At 39.7% G+C, this 20,920-nt stretch overlaps 1 protein-coding gene across 17 annotated transcripts in view; it reads left to right on the top strand.

Moving 5' to 3' along the window:
- RASSF6 (Ras association domain family member 6) overlaps positions 1 to 20,920 on the top strand; it is an 82,131-nt gene that overhangs the window by 36,935 nt on the left and 24,276 nt on the right. For 6 of the 17 annotated variants that reach the window (XM_021394018.1, XM_021394017.1, XM_021394020.1 and 3 more), the window contains 11 exons: positions 1,008 to 1,097; positions 7,079 to 7,157; positions 8,352 to 8,503; positions 10,441 to 10,532; positions 10,963 to 11,147; positions 11,588 to 11,689; positions 12,698 to 12,749; positions 13,757 to 13,875; positions 13,962 to 14,059; positions 17,854 to 17,918; positions 19,357 to 20,296. In XM_021394018.1, the coding sequence (XP_021249693.1) occupies positions 1,027 to 1,097; positions 7,079 to 7,157; positions 8,352 to 8,503; positions 10,441 to 10,532; positions 10,963 to 11,147; positions 11,588 to 11,689; positions 12,698 to 12,749; positions 13,757 to 13,875; positions 13,962 to 14,059; positions 17,854 to 17,918; positions 19,357 to 19,589 (1,248 nt within the window). In that variant the 5' untranslated portion in view covers positions 1,008 to 1,026 and the 3' untranslated portion in view covers positions 19,590 to 20,296. Of the gene's footprint in view, positions 1 to 1,007; positions 1,098 to 3,021; positions 3,115 to 7,072; positions 7,158 to 8,351; positions 8,504 to 10,440; positions 10,533 to 10,962; positions 11,148 to 11,587; positions 11,690 to 12,697; positions 12,750 to 13,756; positions 13,876 to 13,961; positions 14,060 to 14,844; positions 17,201 to 17,853; positions 17,919 to 18,166; positions 18,826 to 19,356; positions 20,297 to 20,920 lie in introns of those variants that run through there. The other 11 variants (XM_021394027.1, XM_021394028.1, XM_021394031.1 and 8 more) reach the window with 8 other exon arrangements.

Genomic DNA, 20,920 nt, shown 5'->3' with positions numbered 1-20,920 from the left:
TCCTTTCTAACTTGATTTCCTGGATGCTGTTTGTCTTTACTGTAGGCAAACTGATTTTCAGACATCCTTTACAAGGCTAGTTCCACGAGGTCTGACATCATAATGGACATCAAGTGATGCTAGGCAGATTTCTCTGTCACCATGCTTCAGTTTGAGAGAAATTAAAGTAGAAATTAGTGCAGTCATTGGAGACTGTACTACTTGCATTGTGATTCTTATTTTTTTTTCCGCTGTTTGCTACTTGTTGGGCTGTTGGTTTTTTTTTTTCAGGATAGTATCAGTTGTCAATCTTGATTTTTCTGAGTCTTCTTGGTTACTTTCCTCAGTTTACCTTTTATTCTAATACCTGAGGGTGAAAGAAAGCAGCCAAGACTCCATAATTATGTTACTGAAGAATGCATTGTTGGAGTCTCGTGAGTCTGGCTTTTTGCCTGCACTATGTGCTGAAATCAGTACATGGAGAGCTGTAAATTGTATTGCTAAATCACTTTAATTATAGCCTTGTTCTCACTTTAATACTTCAGCTGGTTTCTTTGTGTGCTGCAGGATTTTGCTTGTAATAAACACTTTTTTTCCTTGTCTGGTCTCACAAACCTAGTTAAGGGTGGTTTGCTGAGTCACTTTTTTTTTTGTGACCCTGGGCAGTGTTCTGTCCATAATTAACAAATGAATCCTTAGCAGTAAATGGGTTTCAGTCTACTAAGTACTGAATGATAGTCACAGATTTCTGGAGTATTCCAAAAACTACTGGAAAAAGTAATGGTGTATGTTGTGCATAGGATTTAAACTACTATGATACACCTGGTGGGAATGGCCTATGGCTTTTTTTCCTTAGGAATGGAAAATATTTGGGTATTAAGGCTCTGTACAAAGTAGCTGAAGTATGATTTATTCAGCCTTTAGCTTCAGTGTCTGACTTGGCTTTGCTTTGCAAACTAAGGCTTTGTTGTTGTGCTTACCATTCAGTCTTTTAATGGAATTAGTGAAAATATTTTCCTTTTGTTTAGTTTCATCATTTCTGAATAAATGAAGAAAGTGACTATGAAAGCACAGCATCTGCCTTCTATTGCCATCAATGAGGAGAAGTTTATAACCAGGTAAATTTTTAAAAAGTTAAAATATGCAATGACTTTGCTTTACTCATTACTCTGTATTTATTCACTAACAGGATCCTGTAGCAGCAGCAATGCCTACAGCTTGGTTTCTATGAAGCATTGTTAGAATAAAGTGGTCCTTTATTTGGATTTCAAAAATTAAAGCATAAAACCTTTTGGTCTGTGGATTTTGTTTATTAGTTAGAACTGCACTTTCACAGGCTGAAATTAAATTTAAAATTAGGGAAGAATACCTTCCTGTGTTGGAAAACTTGAAATAGAGTGTGGATTCCTGTGTTTAACAAGAGTTCCATGTGTTTGAAGCATGTGGTTTGGTTTCTAGCCCCAGATGGTGAGGCTTCTTTGCAGAGCAAGATGTATTAGGCTATCAGCTCAGTTCTGTTGTGAGTTGTAGTTCTCCAGCTTACTTAGAAAAGGTTTGGAACTGCACGTGAACTGTTTTACATGAGATGCTTTTCTACAGTTGAATCTGTTTGTTGGTAACTTTTCTAATGTTGCCATAAACCCTGGGCCTCCCAGTGCATGGTTCCATTACCTTCTTAGGGGATGGCTTTTCCCCATGTTGTCGAGAGCACAAAAATTGGAATAGATAGCAGTTTACTAACATCATTTCAATCCCTCCTGACATTCCTGTCATGGAAGAAGCTAACTAAATATTCCCAGGGATGGGATCTGTGGTAGAATTTCTGATGCTGCTCTGAGTATTAATGTCTGAACCCTAATACTCTTATGGGTTATAAATAGTGCTGCTGATGTCTCCCATTTTAAGGAAACTCATTAGAGCTCTGCCCATAGCATGCAGGCAGTAAATGCATCCCTCCCTTTTTCATAAACATTTGCTCCCTTTATGCTGCTACAACTTTAATACATAGTGGTTTTGTGTCAGAGGTAATTAGTCTGTGTTAATTTTCATGTACTTAGTATACAAAAACATTTGGAAATTGGAAATGGGACTGTTCAGCCTGGAGAAGAGAAGAATGAGAGGGTGTCTTATGAATGCTTATAAATTTCTAATGGGTGAGTGTCAGCTGGATGAGGCCAGGCTCTTTTAGCTGATGGCCAGCGACAGGACAAGGGGCAATGGACACAAACCGGCTCACAGGACGTTCCATACAAACATGTGGAAGAACTTCTGTGAGGGTGGTAGAGCACTGGAAAAGGCTACTCAAGGAGACTGTGGAGTTTCCTTCTCTGGAAGGATTCAAAACCTGCCTGGACATTTTTCTTGTGCAACCTATGCTAGGGATCCTGCTTTAGCAGGGATTGGCATAGATGTTCTCCAAAGAGCCCTTCCAGTGCTTATGATTCTGCGATTCTGTGAAACGTTCCAGATGAACCAGGTCAACACCTTTCTGTATTAGTCATGGTTGCAACTGCTGTTCAAGTTTCCTTGCCTTGGGCTGTGGGGAGGAAGCGTTTCATGATTCACTAGTGGATTCCATGTGCACTCAGACTTGCTTCCAATGCAATTTGCAGGCTATTGTCCTCCTCCTGCACCTCGAATTGGCTGTTACGCAGCTCTTCTTCCAGTCATACCACGCAAATCTTGCTGACATGGCAAGTGTGATGCTTGGGAATTGCAGAGTGGAGATTGCATTTACCTGGCTGAAAAAATCATCATGTCTTTAAGGATAACTGCTATAAAAATCCATGGATAAATGCATAGGTCTCGGGTGAGAGGAGGACACAAGCAAACCTTATAGGATTAGTGAACATGTGGTGTGCTCTTTGTGGTTTACCGTGAAGGCACTTGACCTAACTGCTCCCTTGTATCCTGCCTTATTATTATTGAAGAAACTAGTGAAGCTGCACTATGTTAACCTCTTCTTGGTTTGTCACTACATAGTTTTTCTAGTTACTTAGTGCTGGCATTCATTAATTGCTGTGTTTGACTATTGTCACAAAGGCATACTACAAGAAACAGTGTGGCAACACCATGGAGCTGGTGACTTCTCTGGCAGCAGCACTCTGACGAGATGACCACCTGTCTCTTTGTTAGGTCAGTCTTGGAGCCCTCTCAGCTACAATGTGCTACCCTGACTCAATCTGGAGCTAGTAGGCTGGTGCATGTATTACTCCTTTCTGGAGCTAAAAGAAGTAAAAACTTTCTTATGTCTGTCCACTACACAAGGACAAGGTCCATGTGAGCTACTGTTTAATCTCTCTCTTTGGATTTTTCTAATAGCTTGCATGGTTCATCACCGTTTGTTGTGCTAATACAAGACTGAAACCTGAAAGATTGATTTATGCAAACTTCTGTAGAAATGAATGGCAAGTTTCTTCTAGAAAAGGCAAGAAACTACATAAAAATCTTCAGAGCATGCTCTGCTAATGGTTGAAGAGTCCTTCTCACAGACTCCTGGGTCGTGGCAGCTCCCTCTATTGGTACAAGTTCTGGGATGTAAGGATGGAGTACAGCCCTGTCAAAAAGGACTTGGGGGTAGAGATGATTGGTAAGCTGGACATGAGCCACCAGTGTGCCCTCACAGCCCGGAAAGCTATACATATCTGGGGCTGCATCAAAAGAAGCATGGCCAACAGGTCAAGGGAAGTGACCCTGCCCCTCTACTCTGTGCTGGTGAGACCTCACCTGGAGTGCTGTGTCCAGATTTGGCGTCCTCAGTCCAGCAGAGACATAGACCTGTTGCAGAGGAGGGCCACAAAAATGATCCAGGGGATGGAACACCGAGAGAGTTGGGTCGGTTCAGCCTGGAGAATAGAAGGCTTGAGGGAGACCTGAGAGCGGCCTTTGAGTATCTAAAGCGTGTCTATAAGAGGGAAGGGGACAGACTCTTTAGCAGGGTCTGTTGTGACAGGACAAGGGGAGATTTAGACAGATGTAAGGAAGAAGTCTTTTACAGTCAGGGTGGTGAGGCACTGGAACCAGTTGTCCAGGGAGGTGGTAGATGCCCCATCCCTGGAGACATTTAAGGTGAGGCTGGATGGGGCTCTGAGCAACCTGATGTAGCTGTAGGTGTCTCTGTTCACTGCAGGGGTGTTGGACTAGATGATATTTAAGGAACCCTTGAACTCAAAAAATTCTATGATATTATAACCCTTGCTAAATCACTTTGCTTTTTAGCCTGTGACTTCAATTGCCTTTGCAAGCAATGTGGCCTAAGAGACAGTCCTCACAGGAAGACACAAGTCCTTAAGTATTCACGATCTGTTCTCAGGGAACTGACCTCCACAGCCTTCCACCTACAAAAAGCCCACAAAGTAACAGCTGTCAGTGAAGTGATTTCTTGAGATATTGGGCTGTGAAGCAAAGACTTAAGTATTCAGTGTCTTTAAAAGCAAGATCAGCAGGTCTATCACAGTATATGTCAATCAAAAATATGGATCTCTTACTTGCACCTTAATCTTGCATTGAATCTGGATTCTGCCTGTGAGGCCAAGACGTGCTTAATCTTGCTTACCTTTAGCCACTGTGATGAGAGCTTTTCTTGTGCCTGATTCATATCTAAGTCTGTTATTACTTTCACTTTTGGTGGAATGACCTGAATATAATCCCTCATAGCTCAGAAGACTCAGAACCAGGAACAAGTTATTCCAACACAGTGGGGGAAAAAGGGCTTTCACCACCCATATTTCTAGGATTTAAGATCGAAGTGACTTGAAGTGGATGCTGAAAATGTTGTCTTGGAGCTCTACAGCCTTGATAAAGCCATTCAAAGTATATTTTGGGAACTGCAGCAAGTTAATGAAGTAAATAATTTACATCCAGAGCCTTAGAGGGGAATGCAGTTAACTTTGAGTTCAGTGGTGCAGACTTTGTCCTCGTGCTACCTGCTGAATAAAAGCCCTGCTTCTCTTCACCCTTCTCCCTCCCTCTCACAGAGAGGGACAAGGATCACCAAGCAGCAGGGCACTACCAAGCTCAGTTAGTGTCATTCAGAGATGCCCTTGCCCAGATGCTCTGGATACACAGAAATGGAAAGAGTGGATAGACACAAACTGTGAGGTGTCTGCTGTATGCAGTCGTGGAGACTGGATGGCAGAGAGATGCTATGAAACAGTGTTCATTTCATCCCTGAAGATCTTCCTAACTGCTTTGCAACGGCTAATGGGCTGGTCACACTTCTAGAGGAGGTCACTCTTCAGCTCATCATCTCTGATAAAGGTGCCACTGTCACCAGTGATAATCCCCTTATGTGTTCTGGGGTGTGGATGTGTTGTGACTGATACAGGAAAACAAACACGAAAAATTCTCCCAATACATTTCATCCAGTGTTTCCTGTTCCCTAAGATTATGTTGTTAATTCCCTCTCCAAATGTATGTCTTATTTAATATTTTGCATACAGTCTCGATCAGAATGCTGCTACACCTGGAATTTTCTTGGTGAACTGTGTGACAGTTGCAGAACATAAAATTTGATTTCTACTGTGCATGATTGCTGTGTGTGATTTGATTCCGCAACACTGCAATAAGTCAGTTTTTGTAGTTTTTCTATTTACGCTTGAAATTGGTGTAGAAGTTGTAACAGCACTTCTGATAGTATTTGGGTCTTGAATGATTTCCTTAAGTCTCTGTGTAACTTTACTGTGAGACAAGCTTTCATTTGCTATTTGTTTTAGTATTTCTGTTATAATATTTTATCGTAAATAATATGGAAAAATTGATGCTATTTAGAAGTAAGCTTGGTGTTTTCACTCACCACTGCATGTCAGACCATGATACAATCTTGATTGTTATTCGTTTCATTTAATTCTTAAACATTGTCAGTGAGGCAGAACTCATGCCTCTCTGTGCAGTTTTTATCCATGCCTGTGGAAATTACCTTCTTGAATTGTAGTTTAAATAACCTTTGTTGTTTAACTGGTGCGAGAAGAATGTTTCTTGATACTGAAAATACTCGTCAGTTGGTATTTGGTTCAGCCTTTTCTAGCTTGAGCTGCATCTTGGTTTTTTTTTCTTTGTGGCTCATAGCACTTCTCACTCACTCCACTCTCCTTAGGCTCTATCAATGTGATGTATGTTCTTCAAAAGCAGTACTAAAAAGCAGAGCACTTCAGCTGTAATTCAAGCAGACTGCCTCTGAGGAGGGTGCTCCCCTGGGTTATCTCCTTGTGTGGCATAGCATGGCACTGTCTGCTGGTGCAGAAGAGTGACCAGAAGTCACTTTTGCAGAGTGCTGTTGCCTGAGCAATCACCTCCTATTTCACATTTGTGCGGCACAGTATTTGTTGCTTCTTCCCCATCTGCAAGGCCAATGTGAGCATCAGTGTCAGCGCTGTGGGTTTCTGCAGCACTGCAGCTGTTAGATGTGTAACCTAGCTGGGGTGTTGCAGAAGCACAGTGTGTGCACCCACAGACTGCTTAGGATTTGCTCTGTGCAGCATTTTCACAATAGAAGGTTATGCTGTGCTTTTTTAAATTGTAGCGTGGCTTTCTGTTTGAAATCTGAGGTGATGGGCTTGCTTATAACTCTTGCTTGTAGGCAGGTGTTCTCTTCATACCCATCCTCTCTTCTCTGAGTAAAGACTTAAAGAAGGAATGTTGCAAGCAGAAGGAAACTGAATTATTTTGTCTAGGCACACTGTAGTAATTTTGAAGAAGAATAAATGTGAAAACAAAAACACATTGAAAACTATCATGTGGAGAAAACAGATTGTAACCTAACTAAAATTTTCTGCAACATTTTGTATGGGGTGTTGTTCCTGTTTGCTTCCCCCTCACGACTCTAGCAAAAGTCCAAAGTACCAGGGCAGCATTATTAACATCAATTAAGACCAACTAATTCATTTCCTCTGTGTATCAGGTCTTTAAAGAAGTAACTTATGGCCAATCCAGTATCCTGACAGAATTTTACTCCTGGAAGATGTATTAATTATTAACAAACCTATTCAAGTGTTCAGTGGGTAACAGAGATAAGCAGCGTTACTCTGCCACGTAAGCCCTGGAGTTTACAGTAGTAGAGATGTTGAAAAATGATTCATTTTATTGTGGTTTTTTATCCTAGAGAGCACCTCAGTTCTCTTCTGAAGACCTATAACTCTTACTATTCTGATCAAGAAAATCTGCAACTGTCATGTAATCAGGTAAGGATTTGTGCAAAAAGGATTCAGAAAAGTATAATGTAATAGTTGGAAAAATACTAGAGGGTGCTTAACAGAGTTAAACAGAACAATGTAGGATATACATTGTGCCTTATTATGTTAGATGGAGTGTATCTCTATAATCAAAATACCCTAGCAAATGCTACAGTCAAGTATGTGAGAAGAGAGGTGAAACAGGTAAGTTCAGGCAAGTTCAGTTTGAGATTTTTGAGTGTGATTTCCTTGCCATCCCAGTCACAGAAAATCATTCTTTGGGTCTACCTCTCGAGTCTCAGTTCATTAGCTGGGAGGGAGCTGAACTGCCAAGCTTTCTGCAACATGCAGCTCCTTCCCTACCCCTTCAGCTGGAACAGGCAGCCTGTAACGGCAGGACTGCCGTCACTTGACTTGGTTTACAGATTACCAATCTCTTCTCAAATGTGAACCTTCAGTACAGAGAATGCAACCATGGCCCCAGGAGTGCCCTTTCTGCAGAGACCAGAAGAACCTGCGTAGCTGCAGGACAGATGAAAGTATGAGTCTAATACCTCTAATACCAGAATCCCTGGTTTAGCAGTCTCAATGTCCTTCAGCAGCGTTTCTGTTCTACCTGCATTAGAACCAAAAGGACTCTTAGAGCAATTCTAGGCAAATATAGTCTGAAAATTGGAAGTCTTCAGCTGTCAGTCACAGCTCATTCTACTCAGACTTAGACTTAGTGACCATATTTGATGTCAGCAAGAATGGGCATCGATAACACTTGCATTGCCCTACATCAGTGAGGATGACTTAATTAACTTTGTCTTCCTCCTTCGACAGCAATGGTTCTTCCCCTTTACCACCTTCTTAGTGCCCTGTTTCCAAAAGAACTACTCACCCAAGCAGAACAAATAGGAGTTGATTTCTAATTGCCTGTGATTATGGAAATGTTGGTTGGAAAGAGCCTCTGGAAGAGTTATCTAATCCAGCCTCCTGTTCAGAGTAATGCTGGCACAAGGTCAGGTCAGCTCTGGCTTTAGTGAGCCGAGTTTTGGAAACCTCTAAGGACAGAGATTTCACAAGCCTCTCTGTGTGACCTGTTCCAGGGCTGTGCCAGCATCAGCGATTTTCATGTATTCCTGTTTAATTGAGGGGAATTTCTCTGACTCTACTATGATGCAGCGCTCCTTTTTTATTCTTTCCTTATTTTTTCCCCAGCAAGAAGGAAGTAAACCATTTATTGAAGGAGTCTTATCGATATTTTGGGGAGTTCGACATCCTATCCGCTTAAAAATTCAGGATGAGAAGCAGATACCCTCTTTTGTAACCCTGAAGTCAACAGAGAATGTGGGTTTGTTCCCCAGTAAAAGGTAATATATTAAATTCCATAAGAAGGGAAGCTGGCTGATATTTCAAGACAGCTCATGGGGGTGGCTTCAGTGGCTGTGGTTTATCTGGGATATAGTTGCATATCCCAGATTTCCCAAAGGCTGCAATGGTTGATTCTGCAGTGATGCTGTTCACCAGGTGTAACTGGTCTGGCCTTTCACCATCCTCTGCTGGGCAGAAAGATGCACCTTGCTCTGGCTTTCTGCTTGAGAATTGTCAAGAAGGTGGAGGAGGAAGCTGCCCTTGTCTATACTGGCTGTTCCCATGCAAGTACTGGGAAATTTATGTACATAAATATGTTTTTAAAAATAAGAATCTGTACATCCAATAACATATGCAGCACCTGAAGAGACATTCTATTAGTACACATTCTATAGCATGAAGCAGAAAGCTGGTAGATTAGTACTAAATGATTATCCGTTACTTTCTCAGATGCTTCAGATGTGTCACCGTTGCTTCTCAGGGCAAAGTTAAAGCCAGGAAATGAAGATTTAGTCCATGCAAAATCTGACGTTAAAACGCATTAGAGATATAAACAGATGAGCTGTTCCTTCAGACAGCTGCCTATGAGTGTTCTATGTTGATCTGAATCCTGCTAGATTTCCCAGATCTTTAAGTAAATAAATGGTGTAAGTGCTTAGAGTATTTCCTTTTTCTGTTTTTAATACTGTTTCCCAAGCCTTGGTTGGTGAGTTTTGGAATTGCATCTGACAAGCAATCTGAGTAATGTGCAATATAGAGAGTGAGCCAATATTTACCTGGAATGATTCCCTGGTAAATTCTGTACTGAAGAGCTCTTTTTCTTAGTTATCCGTTGTCTTAGATTGCACGTGGTGTGGGTTTAATTCTGTCATTATTGCAGCTGTTTAGCTCCAGTAAAACCAGGGACAGTCTTCTTCCTTGTCTCTTTCTCTTGAAATTAATGGGAAACTTCACAAGGAGTAACCAGCAATGAGCTTGAGTCCAAGGCAAATCTGGTTCTCTTTGTTTACCTTCAGTAGATCTCTTGATACTGGTACACTGTCCTGTATAATACAGTCCAGTCAAACAGTTAAATTTCTCTTTGCCTTTTATTCTTTCAAGAACGTATGACTGGTAGCAGATGTGAATCTTAAAGTAAATATTAATTCATGATCACAGAAATGTGAAACTGCCCTGACATGCTTTAAGGTATGCAGAACAGCTTGATTGCTTGATCTTAATTGAACTTTCTAAGTGCATGGAACAAAACTGAGATAGTTGTTTGGCGTGCTTATTGGAGTTAGTTGAATATTGTTTTGACTAGTTAAGGGAAATGCTTTTTTTTTTTTTACTGTTTTCCTACAAATTGGTTTATTCTTGGTCAGAGCAGTAACTGGCCAAAGACTTTTTGCAAGAGACTTTATTCGGTGAATGATGGAAATAATGACATTGAAAAAGTTGGGCTTTAAAACGGGCATTCTTCTCAAGAGATGGCTTGAAATCCCTGCTGTATTACAGAAATGGTTTGGAAAGCTCTATAATATTTCATATCCCAGAAATGACATGTCCTGTGACTATGTAAATATCTAAGTATTTTTTTCCTGTATGTCTGCATGTCATCCTACCTGTGGTCGATCTACAGCATTGCTATGAAATATGCAAAGAACTACTGCAAATAACATAAGGGATGTTATGTTCAACTTTCAGCAGGCTCTAAATAGGATTTTGTTACATTTGGGATCCCTAGTCACACCATTTATTTTTTTATGAACAGCAATTTTATTATGACATGAACTAAAATTACTTGCTATGTATGTCACATTGAAGACTGTAATTGTGTTCTGTAAAGTTTTGAACAGGGATAGGAATGTATTACCTGAAGCCTGGCTACAGGATAAATTAAATTCACTAAGTTAATGGGGAATAATCAACTATAAATATATGTTTGTTGTTTCAGGGGAATGACACGATGGGGAGAATTTGATGATCTGCATCACATTAGTGGGGAGACATTGAAATCTACTGAAGAGAAGCTGAACTCTGAGAAAAGTTAGTGTCTGTGCTCTTATGTTCACTAAGAAAATCTTTGTTCTGTGACTGCAGAAATAATTTTGCATATTAGGTCTCAGTAGAGGGTAGTTTTTCTCAGTCTCTGTTTACTATCTGTTACATGCTGCTGAAATAGTGATGTACAACTTTGGTTGGTTGATGAAAATATGGCTGTACCAATAACTTTTCAAATTATATGTGCTAATGGGCTGCGTTTTCACCAAAAAATCATTCCCAAGAAGTAGGAAAAGTAGCAAGTCTTGCCTGTCGCCACTGCAAGCAGCCTATTGCTCTTCATTGTGTGCCCATGCCCAACTCCCTCCCATAAATGTAAAATAAAATAAATGCTGCATCCATTCTCCCTGTGTTGGTATTGGCAAGGAGCAAGGTGCAGCTGTACAATATGCTGATGCAGTTTCATTCTGTCCAGGTTATTTGTGTTACAAAAGCAGTACTCTGAAGTCCAAGAGCGAGCAGGAACATGACTGTGCTACTCTGCCCAGGGCAGTCAGCAGCGCTGCAGCTGTAAAGAAGAGGACCAAGTTCCCCATGATCGCAAGAACAGAAGTGGAAACTCACAGATTTTCTATTAATGGCCACTTCTACAACTATGAGGTACGGATGTAGACAGTTGTTTTTCTTCACCTGAGGTTTGGGTACTGGGGCAAAATAAAACCTCTCACGAGCCTCTGGACCTACCCTGCACCACCTTAGCCAAGAGGGGCATTCCCCACTTGGTCCCCCCTGTATGGCCAGACCTGTGTCCTTGGGCTTTGGGCTCAGGCCCTAGGGAGGCAGGTTTCAAGTGCGCACAGCAATTGTGTGATGTGGCTGGGGCTTGGAGGAGTCCACAGTAGTCTGTCCTTCCTTCCTACGGTGAGGCATTCCCATCTCCTGAGGATACAGTGTACCTTTTGTTTTACAGCAGCAGTGACAACATACTTGACAGTTCACTTTATCCCAGAACTGCACTGGTTTAGATTCTTTTGAGTCCTAACTGTTAAGTGTAGGAATCCTCATATTCACGCCCTGTTTGTTGCTGTTTTTTTTCTTAGACATCAGTTTTTACTCCAGCTTCTGGATCAGAAACCAAAATAAGAATTAACAGCCATATGAGAACAAGGGAAGTAATAGAACAGTTGCTTCGAAAGTTCAAGGTAAATAAAAGAAGCCAGTGCAACTACGTTCTAGAAATGTTAACTCAGTGTCCCACCAGTCCTGTGTGAAAAGCAAGAAATAACTGCAATCGTAATACATGAGATGGAGCATAATAAAAAAAAAAAAAACAACCACAAGTAATCCATAGGTAAGGGGAGTGTTGCTTTTATTTTAAAAATGCTTCATGGCTAGGTATGCCTAGAAAAGATATTTCATTGCAAATTATATAAGAACTAGGGATGGCTTCTTCATGCCTTCATGCACTGGCGCGGAAACTGCACCTTCAGCATTATCCAGCGCTGGGAAGGGATGTTTAATGGCTGTGCTTCCCCCTAGTGGCAGATCCTGGTAATTTTTCTGAAAGCAAAAGGAACCTGTCGTTTAGCCAGTGCCATGTATGCACATTGTATTGGATCCAGGCACACAGATTGCTCCAGAAAGCCACAGTTAAAAAGAGCGCTCAGCACATCTGTTGTGTTTGATTTGGTTGTTTTTTTTTTCCCTTGGAATTTCAGAAAACTAAAAGAAGTTGGCTTCTATAGTTGTACAGAACGTATTGAAAAATAATTTTTGAAAAGGACTCCTTTTCTCTGAACCTGGTTGTGCAGGTTAGTGGGTTGGAAGAGATCACAGGTTGCTGCCTTAATGATAATATTCTTGGTAAATCTGATTATCATCCAAAAAGAAAGTTGTATGAAATAGTTACAGATACTCAAAGGAAACTCTGGAAAGATCTGTTTTTGTCTAAGATGGTGTGTGTTACTTCTTTAGGCAATGTGGTAGCATTGGTAATCATAAGGTAGTGGAGTAGAGAGACAAAGGTAATGGCAGCACAGCTTTAGATCTTATCCAAACACAGTGTCTTGTAACTCACCCATAGACAAAGTCCTAGTTAGCACATTTTGATTTAACATTGAGTTGAGAAGCACACAGCGTATCTGCTGCTGATGAAGTGCTCAGGAAACGTATCAGTCAGTCTGAATAGTGTTTTGGTTTTGTGTTTACAGATAGAAAACAGTCCCCATGAATTTGCACTTTATATTATCCATGTGTCTGGAGGTAAGCCAGATATCGCTGCGGGGTCATTTCATTTCTGTTTATCTTCTGTGTATATGAGGGGACTGCTCACCTTAGAGTGACAGGATTCATCACAGGCATCTGTCCTTGCTCACAGTGCCTAAACACAGAGCAGCATTTTGGCTTTTCTGGGACCCTTTAGATGTGTGCATTTCTCTGATGGGGAGGAAAACATGAATAATTGTGTTCTGCGTGCTTTGAGTGCTGTAAGTATGGCTGCTTCCATTAAATAAGCCTCTGGTTTTCCTGTAATTAACATCTGCTTGAGATGCCCCTCTGCTGTAACTTCAGCTCTGGATGACCACGTGGCAGTTTTGGGATGCCAGTTTCCATCTGGCAGTGTTATGGAATATTTTAATTGGAAAAGGGGAATAAGGGTTTTAGAGAGTGCTAGGGGATACCCAGGCTGGCTTTAAAATGCTAACCTGGTGAAAAACAGACTAACTAAACACATTTTGTTTGGACTTCACAATTCTGAGACATGGTCTTAGATCCCCTGGATGCCTAGTTGAAAGTATTCAATTTTAGTAGAAAATGCTCACTTTCACAATGTATTACAACTCTATTTCTTCTTGGAAATAATTTTTTTTTGTGAAAACTAATACCTGAGAAAACTGGGGGAAATGTACCTTGAATGCCAAAACATGAATTTTGAAAATTTATTTGAAATTTGAAAATTATAAAGTGAATTTTGTTTCAGTGAGTTAACAGCCAAACCGTCTGGCCTAGAACCAGTCTCTTAAATGCATACATGATTACCTAAACCGCAACTCCTTTGTGTTGCATTTTGAAAGACACTGGCACATGGTAGTACAAATGTAGGTGCCATGTCTTCCTGAGAATATGCATTAGAGACTTGTTATACCCATAATAATTGCACATCAGGGAAAGATAGAAACGTTGCCAAGAAACGAGACTTCTGATTGCATCAAGTACTTAGAAGCACTATTGTATATTCTGTATATCAGTGCATTGCTTTTAAATCCCAGAAAAGAAGCAGCTGAGGAGTGGAGACATTCCCTTACTGCACAGACTCCTGCAGGGGCCATCAGAGAAGATTGCCAAGTTTTTTCTCATGGACAGAGATGTGGAAGAGGTCAGCAGCGATGTATGTATATCATCATTCTAACAGTTCACAGTACTTTCCCAATTAACACAGTCACTAACAGGCATTTCTCGTCATTTTCTTGATAGGTTGCTCAATATATTCAATTTCATCTCCCCTTTTTGGAATCAATTCTGCACAGAATAAACAAAGAAGAAGAACAGGAGATTCAGCAGACAATTGCAAAGTAAATAGAACTGAAATTAGTGGGATTGCTTTCAGTCTGGGAGAATGCTTGTTGGCTCAATAGATTAATGTACTTATGTATCAGGGTGCAGTTAGAACACTGCTGTTACTGCTTACACTGAACTTTGTGGGCATCACAATTGTCTCTGTATCCTGCATCCCTAAATGAGCTGTAGCTGTGGAAGATTCCAGAGTAAATTCCGGACTACATATACAAGGTTGGAGTTTTCCAGAAAATCAGGAGCCCCAGGGTCACTTCTGTTGTACTTTGGATGTCTTCTGAGCCTTAGACTGGTACTTCAATTTCTACTTGCTGCTGTGTATTTCCCTGGAATGTGTAAATGCAGTAAATATTGTGGTATTATTGACGTGTCGTGCATTCAATTTAGATAGGTGCAGAACTCTTAATGTCCTTTAGAACTTAATTTCTGAAAAATGGCATGAGTAGTTCTGATGGTAACTCAATATTCACAACAGCTGCAGATTAGAAATGCACTAGCAGCTCTAAAACTATGAGGTCAATAACAATGTGAATCTAAACTAGCTGTGGATCTGCTATCTAATGTCCATCAAATCATTTTGAATAAAAACAGTCAGGGAACGAAAAGAAAAAAAAAAACCAAGCTATTGCCATTTTCTGTCGAAATGGCTTTCATTGCAACATTTTTTACCCATTCAACTAGCACGTTAAAATTCAGGTTAAAAATGTTTTTTAAAGGACTCTGTGTAACTAAACGCTTTCCTTCTCTCTCTCTCTCTCCCCCTCTTTCCCTCTCTTTCTCTCAGATACCTTAAAGAGAAGCGTGTGATATGCCAGCACCTTCAAAATCGAACTTTCAAAAAAACAGAGACTACTGTTTGATGTGAATGGCATATTGCAACTACCACCCACAGCCTTTGGCAAAGGGAAGTCTGTGTTTCCTTGAATGTGCTATCACTGAGGAACACTTACACTCTGCACACCCTTGTGCTCTTTCTTTTGACAATTATGCAACTGAAACTGCACACGCTATGGCACTGGAATACAAGTTGGGGACCACCTAAGAAGATGGACTAAGTCATCCAAAAGACAAATTCTGAATCTAACTTGAAACTTCAGATTGGGAAAAATTGCGTGCTGAAAAGCACAGGGCTTTAAAATGTACTAATTTCCAAACCATTACCAAGAGTCTAGTATATAGGCAAAACGTTGCAATAACCAGTGTGCTAATCATGCCAAAAATAAGAAAAAGTATATGGCTTTCCTTCTATTAGAAAAATGATAGATTTTATTAGGAGGAAGCTCTTCCATAGAGTTAAGTGGCAAAGGGTATTTATTGCATCTAAGATTGCAGTTATGCGTTTCATATAGCTTACTAAAGCACCTATACGAGACCTGAAAGCCCAGTGGTTTCCGTTTGGTAGGTACCTTACTCGTGTCAACTTTGAGTTAAAGTTTGCAAAATACAAATGGAAGTCCTCTGTCTTCATAGCTACTCAGCTCTTAAATGTATGAGCAAAAGTATCTCTGATATGTATTTTAAGCTGCAAAGAATTCTTGCTAAGTATTGTGGCATCTGCTTGATGGGGGTGCTAGAAAGCACCCCGTGTCTTTTTTCATTGAGACAGATGATTCCATGTTACTTCCTGTATTTTCTATTTGGAGAAGGAAAGGAGAGGTGTTTAGTAAGAGGTTGAACATCACAACTCTTATAGGATGGGGTTGGCATCCTTCTGCAGATGCGGTTTTTGGGCAGTCTGACAGTTGCACAGCATACAGCATTCCTCTATCAGATCCTGTGTGGTTCAGTCATGCTGAATAGTAAAGCTCAAATTGTAGAGATGTAAATAAAATTCAATTTGTGCACAGTTAAGAGCCCTCCTGCAGTAGCTTCTTTTTAATGTGATGGCTGTGTTTTGTACTAGCTGCGTTTGGTTTCTGCAAATAACAGGATGTACATGCTGAGAGGGAGGAAACTGGTGTACAGAAAATGTTGTCTAGAAATCATGTGGAATAAATCAAGCATGAAAAGCTGTGCTCCCTGTGAGGTGACATTACTTGGATGGTAACTCAAAAATGAGAAGTCATTGTGCTAATTAAACTGTTGTGCTGGGGGCAGGTGCTTATTTTAATATACAGTCCTATACAGGAAATAATTATGGACATGGGAGCACAGAGGGGAGAAATAAACTTGATTCAGTAGTCAAGCAAGATGCATGGTATTTGTAACAGTTGCCTTGGGTGTACCAATGTCAGTTGTTCCTTGAAGCAACAGAATTATGCACACATGCATCACTGAAATTTCACAAGTGAACCATTCAAATATTGATTAGCCGAGTATTTAGAAGATGGGAAACTCACCATAAAAGATCACAGGTTGGACTTGTAAGGTCAAATTTCAGTGAAGTCTAAATTAGTCTGCAGTCACGTCTTGTTCTTGTCCAAAACCAAGCATATGTTGTCAGCTTGAACCAAGTCAAGCACTGTCATTTTTTGTTCACCTGCAGCCAGGTATGTTTTGGCACCAGCTGGCCATACTGACACTAGAAACTGTGCTGAAGTATGGGAACGGACACTTTGGACTTGATTTCATGCTTTGTTCTGCCTAATTTACTCTTAAGGAGCAAATCAGAAGTGAAACACAGAGCAATATGCAGATAGATCAAACTCAGGAGCAGGGAGAAAATCTAGCCTGCAATCAAAAAACTGCAAGTGCTGCAGGGTTGTCTGTTGCATTGCTGCATCTTCTCATTGTTTTAACCAGAAAAAAAGTATTTAAGGTTTTTTATGCAGCTAGCCTATTTCTGTTGTGCTCCACTTCGTAAATGCTTGTGGTTGAATGTGCAGTGTGAAAGTAATGGAGCATGATATAGTCATAATTCTTTAGTTTTTTCAAATTTCAGTCCAAAGATAGCGACAGTGCACTGACCGTGTGGGAAAAGAGTTTTCAAAGCAGATTGTCCAATCCTGTATGTTCCGAAACTGAATCAGTTTTTGCCATCATCTGATGTTAAATACTTGGATCCCATTGAGTTCACTTGTCTTGCTGAATTGGAACTAAATGGCACTGGAAAACTAACAATGGAGCCTAGCGCAAATTATCTATAGGTTGCTGGATTTAAAGCACTAGTGAAATAAAGCTGCTGTGTTACGGTGGTGTGAGTTGTGTGAACATTGTGGTCATTTAAATGAATTGTTTCTGACAAGAACAGAGGAAGACTTTATTCCAAAGCGTTATTCCATACTCAAGGTAACAGCAATGAAAAGCACATGACAGAGTAAATACGAGTTTCTTTTGAATTCAAGGCCTAAGACATAACAAATAAGAATGCTAGAGTAAAAAATATTACCTAGTTTTGCTGCTACTAAACAACCCAGTGAGAAAAATCCCAAGTCATTACTGGACTTCAAGGAGGAAAGATAAAATTAAAAAAAAATAATAATAACACCAAAACCCAACCCCCAGATTCCAGAAGAGTGATGTGCATCAGAACATTAAATCCTGAGAAAACTGTACTGAGAGAAGCATTAGATGATCTCTTTGTTTTTTGATCTGAAAACACCGCTGGCACTTGGGTAATGTGTGCTCTCTCTTTTGGATCTCCCTACTTTTCCCCACCAATCGATTCTGGTGCTTTGCTTTCCTTACTGGGTGCTGACTGGTTATTTTTTGTCCTGGGCCCTGCCTTTTTTGATAGGCAAAGACTTGCATGTTCTTAGAGCCTTTCTTACTAAACCACACAACCCCAATCTATTCTGGTTTTCCCTTTCTTTTTTTAATGAACTTTGACTGTTAATTGTTGCTTTCTTTTCAGTGAAATTCTGTCTGCAGCTGAGACCCAAGATTTGTCCAAGTACTCCAGCAAAGTCCTTATGAAAGGTGAGAAAAGCAAAACCATGATGTGTATGTTATGTATCTCATTCTTCTGTTTTGTCTGTTAATATTGTGTTTATACTGCCAGCATGCTCTTAGACTTCAATTAGCAGAAAAGTATCCGGGACTCTTGATCAGTTTGTGATTTGTTGTAACTACACTTATTCATTCAAAACTGTAATTAATATTTTTCCTGTACTGTACTGCTGCAGTTGCTTAATTATACCTATATCATGTTTAATTGGTTTTCACAGAACACAGCTGGTGTTTTTCTAGGCCATTTCCGTAACTCCCCAAGATGATTTTGACATCAGAAATGCTGCAATGAGATCTGCAACAGTCTCTGTCCACCTCATTGTCTGTCACAAATTGAATGAATACTTTTTCCTTTCATTATGTCATTAATGAAAATGTTGCCTAGCAGTATACACAGGATGGATTCTGAGGAGGCTTCATTTGGTCAGCCTCTTCAATTTGACTCTGAAAAATTATCTCTGACTATATACTTTAAATTCAGACACCTTCTGGTGCTTTCTCTAAATGTTTTTCTGCTGACTAAGAGTGTCACATTTCACCTTAATGACATTTTGCTCATCTGTCTTCTTCCTTGCTCTGAGATGATCAAGATAATCATTCTGTGCTTAAAGGCAATTTTGCAATTCCCCACAGCAGCCTTTGTTAGTGAATGAATGTGCTGTGTTTCAAAGACAGTCCTATTCCAATACCAAAGAAATACTTGGTGATTTAAAAATGGTTATGGACAGATTTTTTCAATCTTATTTTTCTTTATGCTTCGTAAGTCCAATGTTTAGATTATGTTGTTTTTTTTGTCTGTGACTATTTCATACAAGAAAAATAATATTCTGTAACATAAGATTATGAACATTTAAAATCTCATTTTCCATCTAGTTAACTTTTGTGTTGCACCTTATTTTTTTTTAATTGAGTGGGTCTAAGTTATTTGTTTTGGCTTAAATTTTACATGTTCTTGATCATTTTGAATCAAGGGCATATGAGCTAGACATGAAGTTTTCACAGAAATTTCTCCCCCATCTGAATAAAATTCATACACTTATTTAAATTTCAGTGAGGCTGAGCTCTGAAGGCAGACCATATTTACAGTTTTGTAGCTTATCAGATTTTTCTCAGAAATGTGATGTTTTACTGGAGGCACCCCTTTACCTTGTTGATGGTGGAAAATCAGACAGTGGCAGAACTATAGCTGGTGAAAGTTGTACTGACTTCGTTAGGTTTCTGGGTAAGGAGCCACAACACAGCATTCTCCACTATGATAACTCATTTTCTCCTGTTTATACTTCATGAATATTTAGGAAAGGTATGCTCAGTATTTAATTTGTGCAACTCCATAGCATTCAGCAAATATCTTCCAATATGCTAAGCGAGCTCTTTAGGCTGACAGCATTTTTTCACTTCTTTTTATAAGTTCTGGACCCTGAAAGAAGCAAAACATCTATAAGCAATAAAGTCAGAAAGATCATGGAATCACAGAATCACCAAGGTTGGAAAAGACCTCTAAGATCATCCAGTCCAACCATCCACCTGTCACCAATATTTCCCACTAGACCATGTCCCTCAGTACAACATCCAAACGTTTCTTCAACACCTCCAGGGATGGTGACTCCACTACCTCCTCAGGCAGCCTGTTCCAGCACCTGAAAACTCTCTATGATAATATACTTGCAAACAAATTATGTGTGTACTTCAGTAAGTCAGTTCCGTAATGTTTTGTAATCTTTGCAGGTTGTGTACAAACACATGTATGTGTGATACTTCTGCTGTTCAGCTCAGATTGTATTAGATGGTTTTGTATTTGCTGGGAAAACACTGAAGTAGTTTTATTATGAAGAGTTAGTAGCATGGTTCTTTGTAGATAGGGTGGGTGAAGCACAGCTGGAAATTTCTTACTAACTAAAGTGAAAAATTTATGTATTTTATATCATAAAGCGAGACAAATTCTAATTCTGTGATTCTATGAAATCTTCACTTGAGAACAGCTTGTTAGCTATTGTCCTATCAGACAAAACTTATATTCTATCTCAAGATTAATAGAAGGCTGGAATAGATACTGATTTTTGATGAAAATTTTAAGTCTCAGACTGTATTCCACATAATTTCGAATTGTAGAAATTGGCATATATAAAATGAAATACAAACCACCTTGCATCTGCTCATGATCTGTTCTTTTCTATACATGTGAAAGCATTGCTCTTATTTCCAGCTTTCATTTCATCCCCCTACTTTTGTTTTTTTTCTCCTCTGGCAACAGATTTGCTCATATAACCTATAGGTCTAACGCTCAAGGCAGATTCTTTGTCCTGATGAACTGAAGTCAGAGAAATATACCGACTAAAGTCCGTTGCCAAGTTTCTCTTTCCTTATTAACTGACACACTCTTCTTTAAAATATATTGATTTGTTTTATAAAGAGCAGTGAATTACAGCACTTCACAATAAAATATAGGTGCTGTAAGTAACTGTTACTGATGAAATACTAGTTAAAAAGTTAATGTTTTGGCTGCCTATTAGATCATGATAGTTTTGCTTCCTTGCAACGCAGTTTAGTTGCTGTGCTCCTTCTGGAGTGGTAAAAACACCATGCTGTGGAAGGCTGAAAAAGCAAAGTCTTGCTAGAAGAGGGAGCAAGGCTCAAGGGTCATGGAGAACTTCTTAAACTTCAGTTAAGGAATACATTGGAGAAAGATGAGAAATAAGGAAAAGCAGATTAACTGGAAGTTAAAGAGAAATCCAAGCAGCTGTGTAGTATGAAATTCAAAAAGCTAAAATAACACAGGAAAGATGAGAGAAAAGCAGACGTGGGGAAATTAAATACAGGAAATACTTTGACAAAATTTGGAATCTTTTTTCCCTCCCTATTGCAAGGGAACTTCTTCTCAAAGGAAATTAAGTCAAGTATTGTTAGCTAGGGAAAGATCTTTGGAAAAGTAACCAAAGGAATTCCGGCTAATCAGGCTTGCTTTTGTTGCATAA

The sequence above is a fragment of the Numida meleagris genome, chromosome 4, assembly GCF_002078875.1.
Source record: "Numida meleagris isolate 19003 breed g44 Domestic line chromosome 4, NumMel1.0, whole genome shotgun sequence".
NCBI lineage: Eukaryota > Metazoa > Chordata > Aves > Galliformes > Numididae > Numida > Numida meleagris.
Note: the sequence above shows the minus strand (reverse complement) of the source record. Positions and strands in the feature narration are given on the sequence as shown.